Source organism: Podarcis gaigeae (assembly GCF_964106915.1).
Source record: "Podarcis gaigeae genome assembly, chromosome: 4".
In the NCBI taxonomy this organism is placed as follows: domain Eukaryota; kingdom Metazoa; phylum Chordata; class Lepidosauria; order Squamata; family Lacertidae; genus Podarcis; species Podarcis gaigeae.
The window spans coordinates 83,224,997-83,249,542 of record NC_139677.1 but is presented as its reverse complement, the minus strand read 5'-3'; the positions used below and the strand labels follow the sequence as shown (position 1 = coordinate 83,249,542).

The following is a 24,546-nucleotide window of genomic DNA, read 5'->3' as shown; positions in this document are numbered from 1 at the left end:
CCCGGCATATGTAGGTCAGCAATATAAACTTCTACTCCTCAGAACATTGTTTGAAAAATAGAATTGCCCTGGAGAAGACAGGATTTGGTTATCCACAATTTGGATCAGAAATCTGGGGGGGGGGGGTTCATGGAGACCCTTTGGCCTCCAGATCATAGAATCATAGAATTGTAGAGTTGGAAAGGATCCCAAGGGTCATCTAGTCCGACCCCCTGCAATACAGGAATCCCAGCTAAAGCATTAGAATCACACCTCGGGTTACGAATGCTGCGGGTTGCGCATTTTCGGGTTGTGGATCACGCCGAACCCAGAAGTACCAGAACAGGTTACTTCCAGGTTTTGGCACTCACGCATGCGCAGAACCACAAAATGGCGTCATGCGCAGAAGCGCCGAATCGCGTCACGCGCGTGCAGAGATGCAGCGCTTCAGACTGCGAACGCTGCGGGTTGCGAACGTGCCTCCCGCACAGATCACATTCGCAACCAGAGGTATGATTATATACCGTATACGTCAGACTACGCTCTCATCATTGCTGACCATTGACCATCATGCTGGCTGGGGCTGACAGCATTTGGAGTCCAATAACATACAGAGAGGACCACAGGTTCCTCATCTCTGCCCTAGATTCCAGGGAAGGCAGATGAAATCTGGTGCCCTTCATTTCTACTACATTCACAGGACACTATAAATTTATTTATTTATTTATTTAGACTTGTAGTTGAAGCTTGTTTACCAGTGTAACTCTTACAAAGCAATTGTCATACCACAATAAAATGTCAAGTTGCAGAAAATAGCCTACACTTAAGCACACACAGCAACGAGCTACTAGAATACAAACAAAATTATGAAAAGCATCGAAACAACTACTGCACTACCTCCCAAAACAATTTTAGAGGTTAACAGATTGGCTTGCATTTTGTTCTGGGTAAATATAATATATCTCAACAACAGCTTACATTAGAATGCTTAATTTATAAAACACCCCCATGGTTTTGTCTCTGAGATCAAGTGGCATGAAGGTCTTCCGAATGTGAAGTATTAATAGAAGACTTTTCCTTTGCATAGGAGGTTATCCACCTAAGCTGCTCTGACTGGCAACAACTCTCTAGGCTCTTAGACACAGGTTTCTCACATTACCTGCTAAGTCATTTAACTGGAGGTGCTGCCTGGGCATTGAACTTTGAAACTGCCTGCATGCAATATATGTGCTCTACCACTGAGCTACAGTACCTACAGTTTGGGGGAGGGGCGGGTCTTTCAACAGCTTTTGAAATCAGCTTTCTTGAAAGAACCAATGTCATCAATTTTGGGGCTACTCTTTTATGTGAAGCAACTGGATATTTTTATTTGACTTTATGCTTACTTAAAATTTGATGTAAGTTAATAAACTCTTTATTGTTGATCATTCTTTTGTTGTGACAGTATACTTTTTATTACATTGCATTCTTATACTGTACCAGTATAATGTGTATAGGTACAGTATACTGTACCAGTTTAATGTGAACTGCTTTTAGCACAGATGTATTTGTGGAAAATGTGATATATAAATAAATTGACACTGAAATCAAACCCAAGTGCAGAAATGACAGCTGAAGTCTCATTCAGAACTGAAACGCTTTTACATGTTTGACGTGGGATTTGTATAAGAATTTATGGTTTCCCTAGTCAGGTATTAATTTGTGTGGTGTTTTTTTTAAAAAAATGTTGTCTTGGGGCTTGAGCCAATATCTTGTTTACTATCTCACAGTGGCTATTAATTTATTATTGCAGCTAGCATTTTCGCAGCTGCCAAAACTTACTACCCCTGTGCAGATTCTTCACGGACGGGTGTCATGGACATCCCTGTGATCTAATAGAACTATCAATAGATCTGTTGAATCACAAAAATGCAATGCATCAATTCCAGGACTGAACCTCTGAAGATTTAGAAAACAGCATGTGGGCCTGAAGCAGGAGGAGGGCCTTCCATTGGCTGGGAGAAAAGATCTTTCCACAGATCCCAATTCCTCCCCCTTGCTCCTACATCTGTGTTCCATGAATTCCAACCTCTGTGACCAGCTTCTATTTCAGTCTATGACCAAGGACCAAACCATGCTATGGGGGAGATCCTCAATTAGACTATTTGTTGTTGTTTTTAAATGACAGGCAACCGTGTCAGTTTGATCAGAGAAGCTGTGCTGGGGGAGATGTTTGACCCTTTTCCCCAGGCCATATTTTCTGAATGAACACCCCTGCTACTCTTTGCTCCAGGAGGAGGAAAAGTAGTTTAGGCACAACAATTCTTTTCAAAGTAGCAGACTACTACACCTCTGTTTTATTAACAAAGAAAATGCTGGGAGATATGCCCACAGACGTCCGGTGCAATATGCAGTTTGGTCCCAAGAAGAACAAAACATCCAAGGTATACATATCCTTTCTCTGACCTTGTGACAGTAACAAAACATTCACATTGTTTTATGTGTTGCAATTTCTACTATTCATTCTGAATTCCAGATACAGTGGTACCTCGGGTTACATACACTTCAGGTTACATACGCTTCAGGTTACAGACTCCGCTAACCCAGAAATATTACCTCGGGTTAAGAAATTTGCTTCAGGATGAGAACAGAAATTGTGCTCCGGCGGCGCAGCGGCAGCAGGAGGCCCCATTAGCTAAAATGGTGCTTCAGGTTAAGAAAAGATTCAGGTTAAGAACGGACCTCTGGAACGAATTAAATACTTAACACAAGGTACTACTGTATACCCTGTTTTCTGGTTGTCAGTTTAGAAGGTGGGTGAGCAGCACATGGATCTAAAGCTTTTATCATTGAAAGCCTTCCAAATAAAACCATAAAACTAGTTAAGTAGTCCCCCACTAAATATTTAAATAAGATAAAACAAGCACTTTAATGTTATATCAATCTTTTATAAAACTAAGGAGCTAGCTAATGCTTTCCAAAGGTTGTGCTCACCCAAGGTCAGCTATTTCCCCCCACTGCCCCCCACCCACATATTGATTTATCCATTTACGTTACATGCATTAAATTCAGGGGGGAAGTTTACTGCAATCAGCAATGTGAAAGGGATGGAGCTATTTATGATGCAAAAATAACAGCAGCAGGAATGATATCATTTCTGATGCATGTTATGTGAAAACGAAATGTGTCATCCCATCAGTCGTATGAAAACAATTGAATATTTGGAGTGAAACAGAAACCATGGATTAACATTCAGCTGTCTCCTCAAATTTGAGAATCCTTAAAGACCCTGAATGGGGGGGGATATTTATACTGTATTAAGCTCTTGTGCAAGGCAATTAAATCCTTGCTGGTAGTAGGGGGGGGTAGTTGTGCAGTAGAATTGGGCCAATCACAGCAAAACAGACTAGAGACGGGGCTTGAAATCAATGGTGTTTTAAATTGGATTAATGTCATCACAGAAGTGGTTGCATGGAAATGTTTGCAGGTTCTTTTATTGCCCTCTTTCTGATAGCCAACCTCAAATTGAAATATTTGCATAGGCAATACACGGGCCTTTTTGATTAAGTTAAAAAAAATGCTGTGCAGCAACACTGGTCAAGGAGCAGTGCTCACACTACACCAGCAGTGCTGGCGTAAACGTACTAAGCATTGGGAGAAATAATAGCACAACCCTAGAGTGAAGTCAAGGAAGGCCATCTCTGTCAGGCTGCAACAAGTAAAGGTAAAGGGACCCCTGGCCATTAGGTCCAGTCGTGACCGACTCTGGGGTTGCGGTGCTCATCTCACTTTATTGGCCAAGGGAGCCGGTGTACAGCTTCCGGGTCATGTGGCCAGCATGACTAAGCCGCTTCTGGCGAACCAGAGCAGCGCACGGAAACGCCGTTTACCTTCCCGACAGAGGGGTACCTATTTATCTACTTGCACTGTGTGCTTTCGAACTGAACGGCAGGAGTAGGGACAGAGCAACAGGAGCTCACCCCGTCACGGAGATTTGAACCGTCGACCTTCTGATCGGCAAGTCCTAGGCTCTGTGGTTTAACCCACAGTGCCACCCGCAACCCTTTTTGCTGCAACAAGTAGGCAGGGCCTAATTTGAGCACCACAATTGGGACTGAAATGAATCTTGTAGAAATCGAAGCAGTTCTTCCAAAATGGCCATTTGACTTGAAAACATTTGACAAGAAAGCACCCCTTTTGTGAAGAGTCGGTGTCCCATATTACACAAACTATCAAAACAACCGTGTGGGGGCCAGCTAGGAAACCCTGGTAGGCTTGAGTTGCCTGTAGTTCTGCAGTTTCCATACCAACAATCACTTGATTTCTTACCTGCCCTTCATCACTGAGATCTATCCCAGCCTGCATCTGTATTGCAACAGTTTGTAGATGCTTTAATTCTTAATCACTTGTGTGTTTGTCACCTTGGGCTTCTTTGGCATATCCTTTGGGCAGGATATAATAATAATAATAGTCCCAGAGCAGGTTATATAAAAATACCATATTAAAACCTGTTTAAACAATTTTCTGTCAAGAGAGTAAGATTAGAACTGCCTCATGATTAGACCTGTTGAAACCAATGAGAAATTATTAATGGAGTCAACCCTGCATGCTTAGAACTAATAGCCCAGCTGTGAGTCCTTAGAACAGTTATACCAACTATGCATCAATATGTCAAAAATGTGACATTCACACTAGTTTTTTAGGCTAACGAGCAATGTTTAGGATCGTGATGTAGATTCTTTGTCTTTTTAGGGAGGCATACATTCTGATCAATAATCAAGATATGGAAGCTAAAACCCACTGGATAGCTCAGTTGGCTTGAGCATGGTGCTGATAACACCAAGGTTGCAGGTTCGATCCCCGTATGGGACAGCTGCATATTCCTGCATTGCAGGGGGTTGAACTAGATGATCCTCAGTGTCCCTTCCAACACTACAGTTATATGATTCTATGATTTCACTGAGGATTGATTACTTGCAAGCTACACAAGAACCTTAAAGAATTGTGGGAAATGTAGTCTGGAGAAGGTGCTGTTGAAGCTTATAAGTTCTCACAAAACTACAGTTGCTAGGATTTGGTGAGGGGGGCAGGGAGATGACCAGCAAGGGCCATAGCCCAGTGGTAGAGCATCTGCTTTACATACAGAAGGCCCAGATTCTGTCCCAGGTGTCTCTAAGTAGGGCTTGAGTATCTCCTACCTGAAACCCAGAGGAGCCACTTCCAGTCTTGGCCTCACGCAGGTAGCTTCCTATGTTCCTATGTCTCTTAACCCAATCTAGGGGAGCTTCCAGACCTGTTGTTTACTGAGCATTCATCCTGATATGTCAACACAGAGGTTAGATAAACTGACAGCTAATGGTACACTTTCCCTTGCCATTTTTGTCACTTTTCTCATTGGAATTTTTGCAGCTAGAAAACTGATGGTATAATCACACTGGAAAGTGTGGGATAACAATCAAATAGCCAAGAAGCAGCCTGTTTGGAAGCACTTATTTAGGGTTCCACAATATATCAATATATTGTCCGAAACCAGTTTGAAGTCCATATCATGAACTTGGTTCATAATTTTTGACCTGGCAATATATCGTGAATCATGATGTGTGTGCGTGTGCTATGCAAAAATCACAATGTGCAAAAAACCGTGAAGCCAGCCAATGCTTCTCTCAATTCCTGCAGCCCCTGTTATCTCTGCTGGCTCATCTCTTCCCTGCCTCATGCAGCGGGCAGTGAATCACAAGAGCAGGCACCAGCAAAAATCAGGGAGCAGGAAAAACCGTGGTACCAGCCAATGCCTCTACATAACTCAATTCCTTATTTCAGTCATCGTGATATATCAATATATTGCAATGTTCAGATGATGATATATCACAATGTTGAAAATCAGATATTGCCCAGCCCTACTCATATTGCAGCTGTACATTGAGAGCAGAGGGTTCATACATTACTCACTCACATATACTCCCAAACCACGGATTTGCCCTGGTTTACAATCCCGGGTTGCAGGGCAAGTGCAAAACCATAGTTTGGTGTTTTGAGTGTAATGGGAAATTGTAATTTCTCACAAACAAGGAAGTAACTAACTAAGCAAAGTGCAAAAGGTCGGGAAGAGGGATAAAAGGGGAAAGTGCCAGTGCAGAAGCACAGGCCCAGGGTTTGTTTCCATGGTACCAAACCATAGTTTGACGTTATGTGCAAACCAATCGTGTGTGTGTGTGTGTGTTCACATCTGCCCCATTTTCTTCCCATGGAAAACAAGGAGGAAGGTCCGATAATGCTCACAAGTCTACTTTTATCGGGAAGTTTTACATTAGTTATTTACCTGAGGCTGTCATTGTTCTTCATGCTTTCTGTGGCCATGATATCTTCCCACTAGGAATACAAAGCAGACATAGATGCAGCTGTTTCCTTTTTTCCTTCTGTGACTGTACATCAGTCTCTCATCTCAAAAAAGAGAGAGCTCTGACTGATCATGTGGAACATTTCAATAATTTCTTAAGCCTTTCAACCCAAAATTGCACTGTAGTTTCCCCTTGTCGCTCCTTCTTCAGCTTCCTTCAAATCTTTCTCTGTGAGTAACTCTTCAGAGGGCTTGGCTTTCTTGCATTCATCTACAAATTAAGCAGAGTGGTGCTGTGTCAGGAGCATTATATGGATTTGTTCCACAGCTTGAAGGAACGTCACATCATTCTCTCTCACAGTAGGTGAACTTTATCTCTTGCTGAAAGTAAGTGAGAATGTGGAAGCTGTTACTTTCTTATTTTCTGGGATCCAAACGTTTGCACCCAAGTATGCCCTGTTTCCTCCTCTGGATTCGCTAATGGCCATGTCTTAACATTAGATCTGTGCTCCTGATGGATAAAAAAGAAAACGAGTATGTCAGAAGATTGGCATGAAATGCAGATTGAAACTACCTCTGAAGGGTATGGAAATGTCATTTCCTCTGAAGACATCACTGCAGTTTCTGGCTATTATGAGTCATGTTTCTAATTATAAATTCCTCCGCGCAGTATTGTGCTTGTAAGCACAGGGAGAGCAAGAAAAAAAAAGTTAAGGACTTTTCTTTACCTTTTACGGTGCAATCACAGGAAAAAGGCAAGTATCCACTTTCTGTAGAAGACATTATGTCTTAGTTAAAAGCTAGAGATCTACTTTCTTCTTGTCCCAGGTGATATACTATTTAACCCTTGCTAACATTCTGTTGCGTGGGGGGAAGATCATTTGAGCATATCAAAGAAGGAATATTTTTTACTTACAGGGAGAAAAACTGCTTGCGGGTATATGGTCTGATCTGATCACAGAAGAATGTAAAAAATGGGGTCTTCCGATTGGTGCTTTGTAACTTATTCACTTAGGAGTGAGCAACAGGAAGGCCAAGTTGCTCACTCTATCTATTCAGGGTGGTAAAAACAAAAAGGGATTGTGAAGCGCTCGAATGGGAGCTTTAAAGAGGGCTAAGTGAGCTTCTTATAGGTATTTAGTTATAGGGGCAGGGATGCCTTTAGTCTCATCCAAGAGGGCCATTCATACGTTGTTCGGTCCAATTGATTTAAGTGGAAATTACATTAACGTCAGCATGTTTAGGAATATAGCTTTACTTGGGAAAGTGCAATATGTTCAAAACCTTTCCATTGAAATATAAAGATTTCACATTACAAGCATTAGCCAAACATTAATTCAGGACATTTTTCTTAAGCTAATTTATGGACAACCATACCTGATAAAACAAATTTGTGTGTAATTCTCCTCAATATGCCACATGCACACACACATTTTATTGTTCGGCCTATGTTTATTTTTGCACACACAGAAACATTTGCACAGAATAACCCAGTGCCAGAGAAATGCAGGGTTGACTCAAATTCAGCAGTAGCAATCTTATTAGAGTCAGCAAGAATTAGATAAGAGGATTAGATAACAGGTGTCAGAAATGACATGAAGCAAGAGTGATATTTACTAAGCAGTGCAATCAAACTATATACTATTCAGCCCACTGCTGAGTGATCTCTCTTCCACAATCAAAGCATCTCAGTTCCATTATCCAGTGCCATCAGTTGCAAGTAGATCAATACACTCAATGCAGCCAGTTCACCCAGAGTTGGTATAGATATAAGGCTAGACCACCAGGCTTGGAAATTTCCTTCCCTCTTACCCTTGTTGATTTTATTTATTAAATTTATATCCCACCCTTCCTTCCAAATGAGCCCTTGCGTACAGTGTTGCACTGCTTCCTTACCGTACCCTTTTGAAGCAAACCACACTTCCCCTATTTTCTGATGCTGGTTTTTAGTGCTAAACATTGTTTGATGATTCAGATGAAAGAGCAAATTATGATCGGCTTTAAACTGAGGAGGATTGTTCCATCTGAAGGGGCTGGGAGGAGAAGAGGGAGCATGTAAGTCCAATAATCTAATCAGGTCCATAGTGGCTGGGGCAACCCAGTCAAATGGGCAGCATATAACTAATAAATGATCATGATCATGATGTAAGCCAAGGTTGAGGCTGGGAGACATGTAGCTCCCTCAGGGATTGCAGAGATAAAAAGTATGCTCCCAGTGGTCTTATCAGAAAGGGAGTTTATCACTTGAGAATGAAATGGGCAGTGAGAAAGGAGACCATGTGTGCTACCTCAGTTTCTTGGAGGAATGGTGGAATTAAAAACATATATGCTGGATTAAAAGAGGGGACAGTATAGAAAACTGATTGGGCTGACAATGTTCTAACATGCGCTTTCCCCAGCCTGAGCAGACCAGGCCTATTCAAGGGACTTGTTGCCTGGAGACAATTTTGCCCAAAGGTTTGATATAGACACACTACCTTCAAAAGACTCTTGGGATAAAGAAAAACCCCACTGGATTGGTCTGAAAAGGGGGAAATGGTGCTGCCGAAACATCAGTGCTCTTTATGTAAAGATAATTGCCTTGACTGCTATTATTCTAAGCAGAAATCACTCATTTTCAGAAACTTTGGATGAAACTACATTGCTCATTAAAACATGTGCCAGCACCCCTGGGTCAGACCAAAGAAACTTCAGACACACGGAGCTGCCAACCGTAATGAGTATTCCATTCATTCATGGGCCGGGGAATCACATCTCACTGTCTCTCCCTCATAATGATCTGGCTGCCAGCCAACCAGCCTTTAGCCCCACTGAAACCCTATTCTTGCATCCAAGACAGCTGACCCAGCAGCAGAAAGGGGAGGTAACTTTCACTGAATTCCCCACTCAGTCCCTTCTACCCTCTGATAATCTGCCGTGAATTACAGTGAGAACATTCTGGATCAACATGACAAATGGGGCTAGGGGCTTAGGGGGCAGCAAGAATTGGCAAAAATCGCCTTTCCTCCTGATGGCAGGATCCTGTTCATAAGCACTCACGCTGTTGGTGAGTTCCTCCCTCCTACAAAAGCACAATGAGCTTGATAGCATACATCCAAATATACATTTGCATTTATGCACACCTCCATTGTTTTGCTTCAGCATGGTAGAATAAAAGGAAACTGAGAAGGTATTGCAGCCAAGTCCTCAGAACATGAAGCAGCTGGCTTTCATTTCTGCAAAAACAAAGTAGCAGGCGGAGTTGGTGGTTCATGAGTGTAATGGCACATTTTCACTATTAAAACTATTTTTTAAAAGGCTTTGCTGGTAATGGTGTCATCAGGGCAGGGCTTTGGAGCAGAAGTCCAGAGCCTCACTCAGCAGAATGAACAGAGCAGCCCTCAAGTATAGCAGTGCTGACCTGCCACATTTCAAAGTATGTAAAGCAAAAGTAATGCAGATTATCATCTGAAGAGAGGATCACCTAAAATGCTATTAAGTCCAGAGTGTAAAATTACCTAACTATACCATTATACTGTGAAGGAGAAATGAGACAATAGCCAGGAGGGTGGACCACATGAGTCATCCGTCTAGACCAGTTGTAGATACCGGTAGATCATTAGTGAGGCTCCCTTTTTCTTAACTGTCAGAAGCTAGAAACGGGAAGATTCATTACATTTATATTGTAATTTTCTGTAGTGGGTCACGTGGGAAATTGCATATGTGCACCTACACTATTTCTACTTTGGGGGGCTTGCTCAGTTGCCAGATGAAATATGTTGCAAGATGAGGTCCTAAAATATTCAAACTGCCATGAAGAAACAGAGTCATACCACAGTTCAAGATGCCCGGTTGCAAGTTGCAAATATTTTGTAAGCATTACCATAGGCTTGTAATAAAAAAACTAAGTAGAACTCAGGAAAGAATTCATTATTAATAAACCACAGGTCTTTTCAGCCAAACGAGGCCCAGAAAATTCCCAGCTGTATACCATTTGCTGACATAAGAAGAATGGCATGAAAGCCCACTCCCCCAAAAAACACGACCACATGTAGCTACATGGTGTACATATTTAGCCAGGAAATTTAGCTGAGTGACTCTCGCCTTTTGATGTATGAATTCCACATGGCATCTGAAACTTGTACTATGCTGAAAATGTGTCTCTAGCAATATTGGAGATTAGGGCCACAACTTTGCTGCATGCCACAGATGCATTTTTAAAAGAGACACAACCACCCCTCAAAGATTAGAATGTTCAATTGCTTGTCTTGTGCGATTAAACACCATTCCAGGTCACATGTGCTGAAAGCCGATATTAATGACAGCAACTGAATCTTTGTGGGATTTTTAAAGAAAAGTGTTAAAAGGAACTCTGGGTGTACAATTGGGCCATATTTTTGAAGGTTTTCTTTTGCCAAAAAAATATTTTTAGTTCTGCATTGTGTGCTGTTGATACTTGAGCAAAGCTGAAATTTCTCAGAAGACATTTTTAATAATTAATTGTCTTTGATTTTTCTCTCCATTACCCTAAAAAGGACACTTCTCAGAATTTTCTTTAAATATACAACAACATTTTTTCATGGGGGGTGACTGATCTTTCATACACAGAATACTGCAAAACTATGCTAGGTTCCATCCACTATGATCCTGAAGTTAAATCTTGTGCTAATATTTGATTAAGTATGGATCCTTTATTTTTTTTTTCAAAAGTATTTTCTTGCACTACAGAATTTTAACCCTAGGAATTTCAGTATTCCAAATCAGTTCCTCAATATGCTATTGAATCTAGTTCAGCTTTGACATTGTCAAGAGATAGATAGATAGATAGATAGATAGATAGATAGATAGATATTAACAGAATCCAAAACACAAGTACAGTTTTCAGTAAGATCCTCATTTTTACTGCAGCTATCCACCCCATTCAGGAAAGCTGCACATCTTCAGACAAAGTGTTCCAGGGACTAGTTCCAACCTTTTAATCAACAATTTAGAATAATTTGTAATAAGGAATCATTACCTCTGAACAGGCCTATAGATAGCTTTGTATAACCATTTCATTAGACCTTTTAAATGTGGAAATAGTAATAAAAGCAAACATCTGGACACACTTTACCATTTAGGCCAAGGGGTGTGTACATGTAACTGTTATGGGTGTTGAATTAAAACAGTAGGCAGACACAGGGCAAATGTAGAGCTGGAGGGACAGTCTAGACAGTGTTTTAATTAGAAAAGGTAAAAAAGATAAAGGACCCCTGGACAATTAAGTCCAGTCAAATTCAACTATGGGGCGCAGAACTGGGGCATTTGTCCCCAGACAGCTTTTCCGGGTCATGTGGCCAGCATGACTAAACTGCATCTGGCACATGAAACACTGTGATGAGTGCCAGAGCACACGGAAATGCTGTTTACCTTCCCGCCACAGTGATACCTATTTATCTATTCGTGCTGGTATGCTTTCAAACTGTTAGGTTGGCAGGAGCTGGGACAAAGCAGCGGGAGCTCACCCCATCACACGGATTCAAACTGCCAAACTTAGAATCGGCAAGCCCAAGAGGTTCGGTGGTTTAGGCCACAGAGCCACCCACGTACCATTAGTTTGTGCTAGAAATGAATGTCTTGTACATTTATATTTTTTCATGGGTTAGGAAGGAAAGGGAAAATATACAGCACAGCAGTATTTCAGATATACAGAGTATTTTCTTGCATTTTATGGTTTGGACGCAGCAGAAATGCAGAATTCAACTAGATTATACTTTCTAGCACTAAGTACTGTTCGTAATTACATCACCACCATCTACAATTTCTTTGTTGCATTTACTTGTAGATTTAAATGATCAATCAACACAGCTAATAACTTGGTGCAGCTAACATCCCTCATATCCTTATTCTGTTTAAGCTTTGGCCAAGGGTGAGATACAGTACCCAGTGTTTTTGACACCATCCAGAATTTATGCATTCATGAATACAGGTTACAACAGGGGTCCCCAACATTTTCGGGCTTGAGGGTATTTTTTTTAGAAATCTAAGATACTGTTGTGGACACTACAGCATACCCACTTTCCAGAGGAAAAACTGCTCAGACCTCCCCCCACCCCCCAAAACAGGGAGACCCTACACACCCCGAAACATATAAAACAAGACAACTCCCTCAACCCCCCGCCCCAAAGATAAATAAAAAATAAACCAACCATCCATTTGCCTTTAAAAAAAATAACCAGTTTGGGAATCCTAGTCCAAGTAGCATAGTATACAAAATCAAATTGGTTCAGCACCAACAACAATACCAATAGCATTGTGTTTTAAAATGTTGCCTCAAGATACTGTGATCTTGGACGTTATGGTGTGTACACACTGATGCAAGCAAGAAATGGGCAATTTAAATCCAAAATGGGAGCTTCTACCACTCTATCCTCATCTCATCCTAAAACTATGCAAATAATGAACCCATGGTCCCCCTTACAGCCTAGTCATTTAAGACAAACTGGATACAATCTGGCCCTGCATCCTACACCAGCTCCAGATCCTACAAATACCAGAACCAGCAACAGACAACAGACAACATTATGTGGGCCTGTTGTGTCTTGTGCCCCACTGGGGGCCTCCTCCTCATTCTCACAGATGCACTAGCCAGCTGCTCCCTCCTAAGGTTACCAGTTCGTAGCTCTCTTGCTCACCTTTCAGTGAACTCCGAACCATCAGTTCCAATGAGCTGCTACTACTCATCCATGGGCAACTCAATCTTACCTTCCCAACTCAATTAGGACGTTGAAACAAGTTTGTCTGTTGTTGTTTTATTGGACGCACTAGATGTTTGGGGATGGTGAAAGCTGCAACTGACAAAATAATTAGAAAAGGGCTAACTTGTCATTATTAACTACTTGGGAAATCACCCAATAGCTTTTGGAACACATGAAGGAATATATTTATTTTCTTGTGTTTATTTGCGCTTTATTTTGAGCCACTCTATGCATCCATACCTGAATGTGCAAGCATACATTTAACATGAAAAGATAAAGTTTGAAACATCAAACAAGTCCATTCATTTTGCCTACAGTTCAATGTGGAAGAATCCGGATTTTTGTGGCAGCAACTAAAATGATATACAAGCTATGGCTGGCTATAAAGAAGAGATACCAGTAGAGCCATGCAGCATTACTGAGCCATTGCTTTTCTGTAATTACGGTAGCTAGAAGATGAATTAAAACAATGGTCCCAGGACTCAGCTACATTAGTCAAAAAAATTAGTTTTAAATGTCTTATAAACATGCAACACCAGATGGCGTTGTAGAGCAGAAAACTTTTCTATGTGATTTTACATGGTTTTTTTCTTCTTCTTTTGTTAAAACAATTTAATTTATGACATTTATAGCGGTTTTCTCCTGTGTGTAGATCCACCCCCCCCCCAAAAACCATTAATATCATGCTATATTATTCAGTCCTTCCTACAGTCAGCTTCCTTCGATAATGTTTACTCATAAAGTGTCAGGGGTCCCTTTACCTTTTTTATATTGCATTTAGCAAAGATCCTTCCCAATATTAACTAAAAAATTCCTGTTTCCGGGTTCTGCACATTCTAGTGCTTTCTATGAATCATGGCTGGGAGATTACTGGTGAATACCATTAAATTCCGCCCCTTCTCTGTAAAATGACTTCATTGTCAGTTTCTGTTCCCATTGGTGGAGATGGAGGGTAAGACTGTAATCATTGGTTTCTTTGCTGTTTTTCCTTTGCATTTTTATAGTGAAGTAGTTTTATTTCACTATTTTAAAAGGAAAATTGGAAAAAACATGAGGAAATAAGCTGTTAAAGCTTTCACTACAGCCAGTAATCTGGAGGAACAGAAACTGACAATGGACAGGGGGGGAGGTAAGAGTCTAGCCATTCTTCAGTAAGCCAACAGTAAGCAATAAAAAACTCTTTTAACAGAAAATGAAAAACCAAGGAAGTTTTAATTCAAAGCACCAGAGTCCCAAAATACTGCTCATATCATAGAGGCTGAAACTTTCATTTCAAGAAACAAAAAATCACCACAAGCTAAGTATTTAAAAGTATGGAAGAGCACCATTAGATGTATTCTCCACAAAACATTAGTGACAGTTGCAGAGAAAAGGGGCCACAGAAGCAATCCAGGCAATATAAATGCTGCATAGTAATGAGTTTTATTAAGAAATCTGTAATGACAACAGTTTATATGCTTACTGATATTGTATTCTACTTTTTTGTCATAAAATCCATACCTCAGTGCATGGCCTTTAACCCATACGCATTATTTTTGTAGAAAAAGTCTTCCTCGGCTGCCATTTCCTCTGGGAGGAAAATTCTTATGGGCATCTTATATTTTCATGAGGAATCTTCCCGCTCTTCTCACACTGTGAACCTGATCAAAATCAGGAGTCATGCGGCTGCTATGTGATTTTTAATGTATTATGATAGAACTCTGGTTTTCTGGACTTTAAAGGATTAATGCTTGCCTTCTTGGTTTAATGCAAAAGAAGAAGAGGAGGAGGAGGAGGAGTTTGGATTTGATATCCCACTTTATCACTACCCAAAGGAGTCTCAGAGTGGCTAACATTCTCCTTTCCCTTCCTCCCCCACAACAAACACTCTGTGAGGTGAGTGGGGCTGAGACTTCAGAGAAGTGTGACTGGCCCAAGGTCACCCAGCAGCTGCAGGTGGGGGAGCAGGGAATCGAACCTGGTTCACCAGATTACGAGACTACCGCTCTTAACCACTACACTGAACCGAACCGAACTCCATTCACCTCCCTTTGGGAATGTCTGTTGAGCAGCAGCATTATTAGAGCATTAAAAATAAACTCCTGGGAACAATTTGAAGACAAATCTCCAGCAGAGAAAGACCATTCAACAAATTACAGTGCATATCTCCTTGTGTTTCTCAGCAACTGAATAAATAAATAATTGATTGATAATTGGTTTGTGTGTCCATCAAGTTCTGTAAACTTGTTATCTAAAAAGGTCTGCTTTAAAAGAGTTAAGAATTTGACCCTTATTTCTATATTTGGGGAATCATTTTTCCTCTCTGAAATCTCTCTCTCTCTCTTTCTTTTTGTGGGGTGTGTGTGTGTGTGTGTGTGTACAGAGAAAGAGTGTGTGCAGCTAAGCCAGTAACCTAAATATGCAATCACAAAGAGGGCAGTTCTGCATCTATTAATTTGATTCTTAAACAGATTGGCAGCAATCCGGAGCCCTTGGCAGGCAGGCATTTCACATTCTCTTGACAGAGAAACACTCCAAGTGGCTTTGGGTGTCACATGCTAGATGTACCAAGTGTTTGCTTTTCTCATAGGAGAGAGTGAGGAAAACAAATTCAGAACTTTGCACATAGGGCTGAATTGAAATCACTCCTCAATATACAGGTGCAAAAACAGAGGATCATCATTTTTCAAAAATGCACCATCCAGCTCAGTATTGTTGACACTGGCTGGCAGCATCTCTCCAGGTTTTCATAAAGGGGCATTCCCAGCCCTACCAGGAGGTGCCTAATATTAACTACCTAATATACATGTTTTCAATGCAATTTTCCCAAGTGTATGCATTTTTGCAAAGCAATATTCCTCAATATAGTCATACCTCGGTTTACGAACGCTGCGGGTTGCGCGTTTTCGGGTTGCGGACTGCGCTGAACCCAGAAGTACCAGAACGGGTTACTTCCGGGTTTCGGCGCTCACGCATGCGCAGAACCACAAAATGACGTCACATGCATGTGCAGAAGCGCCGAATCGTGTCGCGCACATGCGCAGAAGCGGTGGTGTGGGTTGCGAACGCTGCGGCTTACGAACGTACCTCCCACACGGATCACATTCGCAACCCGAGGTATGACTGTACAATGCATTTTTACATGTAATTTTCACTAATCTATGCACACTTTATCCTAGTATAGGTATTTTTGTACACATTCCTTGCCCGAAGAACTACATTGCAAAATTCAGAAACTGTGAAATAGCTAAGTTCACCTTAAAATTTACATATAAAATTACAAATTTACATTTAAAATTTATGTATGCAAAGTTTAAGTACTAAGAGTGATAAATGGGGATTCAGAGAGTCTGAGATGAGGGGATGCTCCCCTTGTTGAATGGTTCCTGGGACATTCAGTGTCCCAGCCCAGTGAAACACACAGACATTATTTCCCGACACTTCCACTCATTAAAAATAAAATGTCTTCTTTGCCATGCCTTGCACAACTCTCTGGCACTGCATAACTTGTCTGAGCTTACTTTCTGCTAAACACTGGAATGGTTCCAGATGCGTTGCCACATTAGTCTGCCACAGCAAACACAAAGAAGGCTCCCATGAAATTTTAAAGATGTAACAGATTTGCTGTGGCATAGTCCCCAATCAATGTCCTGACCTATTACAATACCACACAGGACACTTTTCACTTATAATCTGCAGTGGGAGCTAAATAGCTCGGGGCAAAACCACAGCAAAGACCTCAGCTCTTCCAAAGGAGGGAATAGAGGAAGAATGAGTAGCAGGACAGGAGCAGTAGATAACTCTGGTTTTTGAAAACGTACTCTGTAAAAGCAGGTCTACAAGAATCTTATATATCCGGGGTGGGGGTGGGGGGGAGAGAAGCACGGTTAAGGTTTTTGATATAGACATATATTGGAAATAGCCACAGAAAGATCAAATTAGGAAATGGAGAAGCTGACCAGGACCATATTTTATTTAGCAGGGTGGTGGGAACAGGACTTTCCTGTGCACTTCCCAGCCAACAGGCCTGGTATGGGGTGTTTATGCAGAATCCTAGAATGAGGAAACTGCAGTCCGTGGGTAGAAAATACTCCTCTCCAGTGCACTGTGCAGAGGATCATCTGACTCTTCAGGTCATGTAGTTCTGGTGTCCATTGAGACTAGTAGGACAGAAGGTTGGGAGACCAACAGTAGGGGGAGCCAGAGCCAATGTCAGGCAGAGCCACCAAGCTCTAGTTCTGTCCCCATCCTCCTTCGTCCTGAATTCTGCAAGGGCGACAGAGACTAAGGAAGAGGATGTTGACAGCTGTGAGAATGCAGGCAGTTGGAGGCTAGCTGAGAGCAGACTGAAGATGGTGGAGCAGTGCCCCATTTGCCCCAATGGATACAGCTCCTATCATTCCTGAGCATTGGTCACACTAGCTGGGGTTAATGGGAATTGGGGCCCAATGACGTCTGGAGGGCTAGAGGTTTCCAAATAGAACATACCTGTCATACTTCTACAGAAGTTGCATCCTCCCCTGCCCACCAAGGGACTTTTCAGTCATTTTTCAGAGAAGCGTAAACAACCACCACACTATTCATCCAAGCTTTTTATACTGACTGTTTCTGGTTCTGTCTTATGTTGGAGATCTATACGTTTTATGCCCTTAAACTGTGCTGCTGCTACTTACATTATTGTTATGAGTTTGGGGTTGCCAGGCACCCATAATTCCTAGATCTAGTAAGTGTTAGAATTTTACTCAAGGCCTGGAGTGTTAAACTGGGTGACAGACACTGAACCCCTGGATTCAGGAAGTGTTAAAATAGAAGCCAGGATAGTTTCCTGATGAGATAATCACATGGGGTAAGGAGCCATTAAAGAAAAAACGGAAATGTGATCACCCATTAAGAAAGCTAAGGAGAGGGGGTTCTATGCCAGATGGCAAATGGGTGGGACCCCACCTTGAGCTCCTAGATAGAGGACAAAACCCTGAGTTTAGAGTTGAGAGTTGGCTGTGATGTGACCTTAGGGAAAATTGGTTGTCAGATGGAAAAGGCAGAGAAAGCACAATGTTTGGTTTCTGTTTGAATCCAAGGTTGTGGCTATGAAAGAAAGAAGACCCTTTTAGGGTGTTAATGTTGCGAACCCCTCCATCATAGATTCAGGTTGTATATCCATGGAATCTCACACCACTCAGAGATTGGGGTGGTGAGCAACATAACGTTTAAAGGTAATTACATTTTTAATCTGTACAACACTCTGTAAATCAGGCATAGGCAAACTCCAGCCCTCCAGATGTTTGGAACTACAATTCCCATCATCCCTAGCTAACAGGACCAGTGGTCAGGGATGATGTGAATTGTAGTCCCAAACATCTGGAGGGCTGGAGTTTGACTATGCCTTCTGTAAATCCTAGGATAAAAAACCAAGAGAATAAACCACAAATTAATCCTCACAGAAATGCTGTGAGGTGGGTTAGTGACAGGCCTAAGTTCAGCCAGCAAATTTTGTGGCTGGGCAGATTTGAACTAGGAACTCCCTGACTGAAGGCCAACCTTGTTGCTAGTATTCATCATAGTGCTTTTCCAGATGTTGAGCCACCACTCCCATCATCCCTCACCAATGGCTATGCTGAATGGGTTGGTGGAAGCAGAAGTCCAGCAACACCCAGAGGGCACCACATGAGCAACCCCTGCACTATAATGGCATACTAGATCTCTAACATCAGGGATGGGCTATTACCTTTCTTCAGAGGCTGCCTGGGATTTGGCTCAAGTTAGGCAACTGCTAGAAGCAGAATCTGCACACATCAGAAAGCTTGAAAAATGTGCATTGCCAGTGGGTGAACATTTCCCTATATAGGGAAGATTTTAATGTGTGGTGTGTTGCTGTGGTTTTATATTTGTTGGAAGCTGCCCAGAGTGGCTGGGAGAAGCCAGCCGAGTGGGCTACTAATTAATTACAGTCATACCTCGGGTTACGAATGCTGCAGGTTGTGCGTTTTCGGGTTGAGGACTGCGCCAAACCCAGAAGTACTGGAACGGGTTACTTCCGGGTTTGGCGCTCATGCATGCGCAGAAGTGCTGAATCATTGCGCGCATGCGCAGATGGGGCCCTGTGGGTTGCAAACGCTGTGGGTTGCGAATGTGCCTCCCGCACGGATCACGTTCACAACCCGAGGTATGACTGTAATTAATTTTGTCGGCCTCATCATCATACTAGAATCACAGGTTTCCCCTGTGATTATTGTTCGCTCAATATAATTGTAGAAGCATGCATTATAGAATAGTGCCCAATATCCTTATAATAAATAATAATAATAATAATAATAATAATAATAATAAAATAGCTGAAGACTGATGTTCTGCTGAGTTCCCTAGGGCTATAACCGGAGGCTGGTGCAAACCAGCAATAAACACCTAGTGTCAGTGAAGTTAGTTATTTATTAAAACAAAACAAAACAGTGCGGGCCTAATGATCACAGCAACTCTTCCTAGTAGGTCTTGCCCCAATGAACCAATTGTGAGGACCGAAGGTCCCTGCCTTCTCACTGCTCTCTAAGGTTTCTCCCCAGGTCATTCTCCAGCAGCCTACGGCTCCTTTGTCTTCTCTCTTTGCTCTGCCCTTTTCATTCCTCTCCATGTTATGGGATACCAGGGGGGAGGGGAGCTGAGTGTAGCGGGGGAAGGGGAGATTCCTTGGCTTCTTCAGCAGCCCAGCAGCAGAGCATATGCCCACACTACCCGGGGCAGGTGTGCGGAGGGCTCCCACAGGGGAGGCGGGGGCAACTTTCTGGGCACCACAGTCCAGGGGAGGAGAGGGGCAGGGAAGCTGCCACCCACTCTCCTTCTTCTCTCCACCACCGGTCAGGCCTGCCCTGGTGGCGGAGCTGCTGCGGCTGGGCGCAAGGCATGCCACGGCCAAGTTGGGTGGGTGGCAGCATTGCTGCCCATTGTCCTGCTCTCCTCCCCTGGGTCAGGCCTGACCCAGGGGCAGAGATGCAGCCAGGCACAAACGCCCAGTCAAGGCTTAGCTCCTTCTCGCTTGCAGCCAGGCTCTGAAGAAGGAGCCTGCTGTGGGGCACCTGTTTGCGCCCCCTCACAAAATTGTGCCCAGGGCCACAGACACCCAAACGCTATACCTCTGCAGCAGCCTGCCTCTGTTCTGCCTCTTGACCCCTCTCTGCTGCTGCCTCTGATTCTGAACCGCTCTCTGCCCAGCCTCTTCCTGCTCACTAAACTCTGTTACCTCTTCAGCTTCCGACACCTCCTCCTCCCACTCTGCTCTCTCTTCTCGCTCTGACTACTCATCGTCATCCCACCACCCTGGCTCTGAGCCTTCCTCCTCTGGGGGTTCCCCAGCTGGTGTCTTCTACCACTCCTCCGCATCCAGCCAGTTTATGACATGCAGTATGATAAGGGAAATTGTTTGGGACTATGTGTTGTGGAACAGGATGAATGCATTGGAATAGGGCCACCTTCCATCACCCTCTGAGACACCTGATCCCCCAGGAATCTGCATAAAGACCTATTAGACCTATTTAGGACAATGATGGAGAGAATAGCCTCATCCTACTCTGTCTCAAGTTAATAACAATTTTCAGTGGGATTTGGGTAGGGTTCCTAGCGCTTAGTAAGGCTTTAAAAATAAAAATCTTATAGAGGAAAGAAAGAGAGGAAAAATAGTATACCATCCTTTGTTTCCTTCCTTACTAAGTGACTAAGGATACAGCTGGGCCAACGGGAATCCATTCGACATACTATGGGGAAGGAATGGTCAGCTGCAATTAGAATACTCATTACAGAACAATTGTCTCCATATGCAGCAGAAAGCCTATCCTTTTTTCACCTGTTACTAAGAATACATAATTTCATGCCTGTAGACAAAAGAAAATCCATAGCTGAAAGACAGCTGCCAAAACACATGGCATACTGCGAGGTTTCCATACGAGAAAAGGTTAATCTCCAAAATACAATTGCTAGCTTTTTCAAAACAATTTTAAAAATTGGAACAAAAAACTCAGGAACTCTAGTCACATCAGTCATGCTTGACATCTGTTTTGAAAAGATTTATGGAGAAAATCTGCCAAGATGGGGGGGGTGGTGGTAAAAACATTCACAAAGTCACTGCTAAGGAAAATGACTTGTTATTAAAACCAGGGAGAGGAGCAGAGAGAGAAATGTTCATTGTTACAGTCAGTTGTGTAAGGACTATATCAAGGCTCTAGAAAGGTACCCATTGTCATTTCAAACAAAGGCTGCATGATGAACCATCAACCTCTGAGCTGCTGCCCATGGCCCCAATCCACGAAACACTACTGCTACGTGTCCCCTATAAGCCCCACTAAAGTTGATAGAGGTTGCACTGGAGTATTGCTTGATGGGCTGTGTCTGCCTCATATTTTCACAAAAATCTATTTACAAGTCTATGACAATCTTAACATTTTCCTCATTCGGAGTTCAATAAAGACAAAAGCAGATCAATAAATCCCCATATTCCACCCACCCTTGAACACCTTGCATCTTACAAGTCATGAAAAGAAAACGAGCAAGAAACCTTCCTGGGTTTACAGGCAAAACAGTGGAGCCCTTGCTTGAAGTAATAAGCAATTCCCTTTGCATTAAGGACAATACAAGCAGGCTAGTGGTGCATCCTATAAAATCTCGCCCAAGCAACTGCAGTGACTGAGCAGTTTTCTACCAAGTCAGTACTTACATCAGCAGTGGAACAGGCAGCATCAGCACTAGCCGGCTACAATGTTTTACTGTTTCTCTATAAAGGCCATCCACATACCGACCAGAGGGTTATATCATTTCTTCCATGGACGGTTTGCGTTTGACTGCAACTGCAACTTGAGAAGAAAGGATGCCGTTTGTGAAATCAGCTGTTTTCCCAGAGCCATGCGTGAAGGCGGCTGCTGCTTTAGCCTATCTAAAGTAGATCAATGCAGCAAAGACTCTGGCTCCCCCTTCCTTCCTTCCTCTCTCCCCCCACCTCCTGGGTTTTTTTTTTAAAGGGCTATAGTATCACTAATCTTGCACCTCTATACAGATCACAGTCAACCAGGGCATCTGTTACTTTAAAGTTGCAAGGGCAAGATGTCACCAGAACGATAAAGGTTTAAATTTAGTCACTAGATTATTATACAGTAAATGAAAGGCTTCTTCTCCTTTCTGTATTTAAAAAATGACATATGGAAATTATTTTGCACCAACTATGCTTTTTGTTTGTGTCTTTCTTTCTCTTTTTCTGGCATAATCGTTTTTATATACATTAACAACAGTTTAGCTCTGTTCCAGCATTACAGTACAGTCATACCTCATGTTACGTTTGCTTCATGTTATGTTTCTTCAGGTTGCGTCCCGCGGAGACCCGGAGGTACTGGAATGGGTTACTTCCGGGTTTCACCGCTCACGCATGCGCACAAGCACCAAATCGCACCACACAACTGAGCAGATACGGCGCTTCGGGTTGCAGGCTTTTCATGTTGTGAACGGGCCTCCGAAACGGATCCCGTTTGCAACCAGAGGTACCACTGTATTGCTTTGGAATTCAGACAGAGGAGTCAGGAACTTCCTGCAGCCTAAAGGGCACGTTCCTTCATAGGCAACCTTCTGAAGGAAGACACAGAGCAGGGCAGGTGAGGGGTGTGGCCTGGGGAAACATCTTAGCTTGTGAATAGTCTCAAGGGCTGTACTCAGAGGCTTAAGAAGCTGTTTTTGACCCCCAGGCTGAAGGTTCTCCAGCCCCACTCTAGAATCATGGAAGGGACCACGAGGGTCATCTAGTCCAACACCCTACAATGTAAGAATCTCAGCTGAAGCATCCAGGACAGATGGCCATCCAACCTCTGCTTAGAAACCTCCAAGAAAGGAGGAGAAGGTATAGCTCAAAACAAGGGTTTTGTCATTGGAATGTGTTGGTCAGTAATCACACGGTTAAAGATACTGTAGAGTTAGCAAAATCATGATCTCTACAGACTTGGTTGAATGTCAGGCCTAATGAACAGAGCAACTCATTCCTGATGGGGTTTCCTGCTTGGCAGGGGGTTGGACTCGATGGCCCTTGTGGTCTCTTCCAACTCTTCCAACTCTATGATTCTATGATTCCTCCATGAAAATCAGTTGCCGAGACTGTAAGTCCCACCCTCTAAGCCCATCTAAGTTCCCTTCTCTCCAGGGGTTTTCCCAAGCAATCAGAGACTGTGCCTGTGTGCAGCCAAACTCTCCTCCACCCCTTTATGTGTTTTCAGATTCTGGGAGACCAGCGGGGAGGCGAGCTTGTCACAGCAAGTGGGGAAGACGTCACCAGCCTGATTCATCTCTGCCTCTTGGCTTATTGCAAATCTTGTAACCATAGTTTCCCAGTTAGGAAGTCATGAAAAACCAAGGTTAATAGAAATCTTCTTCGGGTTAATTGTGGCACACCGAGAGCATGGAAGGGGCTGCAGGTGTGGGCCCAAGGCGCATATCTCAGCAAATTAGGTCACGATATGATGATCCAAACATAGCCTGTTTGAGGTTGCCCTTGAAGGCAGTCTGGAAACTTCAGCCAATCTAGAATGCTCATTTGCTGTCCAAGGCCCTCACAGGAAGCATATTTTGATTATTGTGTGACAACTCCACGGCCTTCAAGAAGCTGTTGCTGCCATTCAATATAAACAATACTGAGATATATTGAATCAGACCGTTGATTCATGTAAGGAAGCTTCCTACGTTGACAATGCATAGCTACCAGTACAGCTGTCAAAAATCAAATAGTAAAAGTCTTACTGCTTAGATAGTGTGTGAACATTCTATTGCAAGCCATCCAGAGACTGGGTGGCATGTAAATTTCATAATTTCCCCACTCAAATCTGCTGTCAGTAATAATTACACAAGGAGATGGCCCAGTCTACATCTTGGGATCTATCACGGCATAGCCATGCTGGCTGGGGCTGGTGGCAGCTGTTGTCCAACAATATCTGGGCAGCACCAGCCAAGGAAAAGATATCCTCGGAGGGTCTACTGCTGGAGCACAATACATGCCTAGATGGACCTTTAGTGCTCTCCAGTAATGATCTTATGTTTTGCACCCTCAGTTCTTTCCCCCTATATAAGACTGAAACTCAGTCCAGATAAGACAAAGGGACTTCCTTACACTTCCTCTGAAGGAGCAGGTTCATTGCTTGGGGGTACTCCTGGATTTTTTGCTGTTGCTTGAGGCCCAGGTGGCCTCAGTAGCCCAAAGTGCCTTCCATCAGCTTCGGCTGGTGGAAGGGTTACGCCCCTATCTGAACAGGGATACTGTTGTCTATGCTCTGATAACCTAAAGGTTAGATTACTGCAATGCATTATACGTAGGGCTGCCTCTGAAAACAGTTTGGAAAATTCAGCTAGTGCAGAATTCAGTGGCCAGGTTGCTCACCAGAGCAAGACGGTTTGAGCATATTACACCGATCCTGGTCCAACCAATTAGTTTCTGGGCCCAATTCAAAGTGCTGATTTTGACCTATAAAGCCTTAAAAGGCTCAGGACCGCAATACCTCAAGGACCACCTCTTTCCATATGAACCTACCCAGACCCTGAGATCAT

The 24,546-nt window shown here is 42.9% G+C and overlaps 1 protein-coding gene across 5 annotated transcripts in view; it reads right to left on the bottom strand.

Moving 5' to 3' along the window:
* The window catches only part of SACS (sacsin molecular chaperone), a 76,025-nt gene that overhangs the window by 33,711 nt on the left and 17,768 nt on the right, over nucleotides 1-24,546 (bottom strand). For 2 of the 5 annotated variants that reach the window (XM_083735713.1, XM_083735717.1), the window contains exons 1-2: nucleotides 21,689-21,918; nucleotides 6,278-6,806 (exon numbers count right to left, since the gene is read on the bottom strand). In XM_083735713.1, the coding sequence (XP_083591839.1) occupies nucleotides 6,278-6,315 (38 nt within the window). In that variant the 5' untranslated portion in view covers nucleotides 6,316-6,806; nucleotides 21,689-21,918. Of the gene's footprint in view, nucleotides 1-6,277; nucleotides 6,807-7,023; nucleotides 7,066-9,417; nucleotides 9,877-21,688; nucleotides 21,919-24,546 lie in introns of those variants that run through there. The other 3 variants (XM_083735715.1, XM_083735714.1, XM_083735716.1) reach the window with 3 other exon arrangements.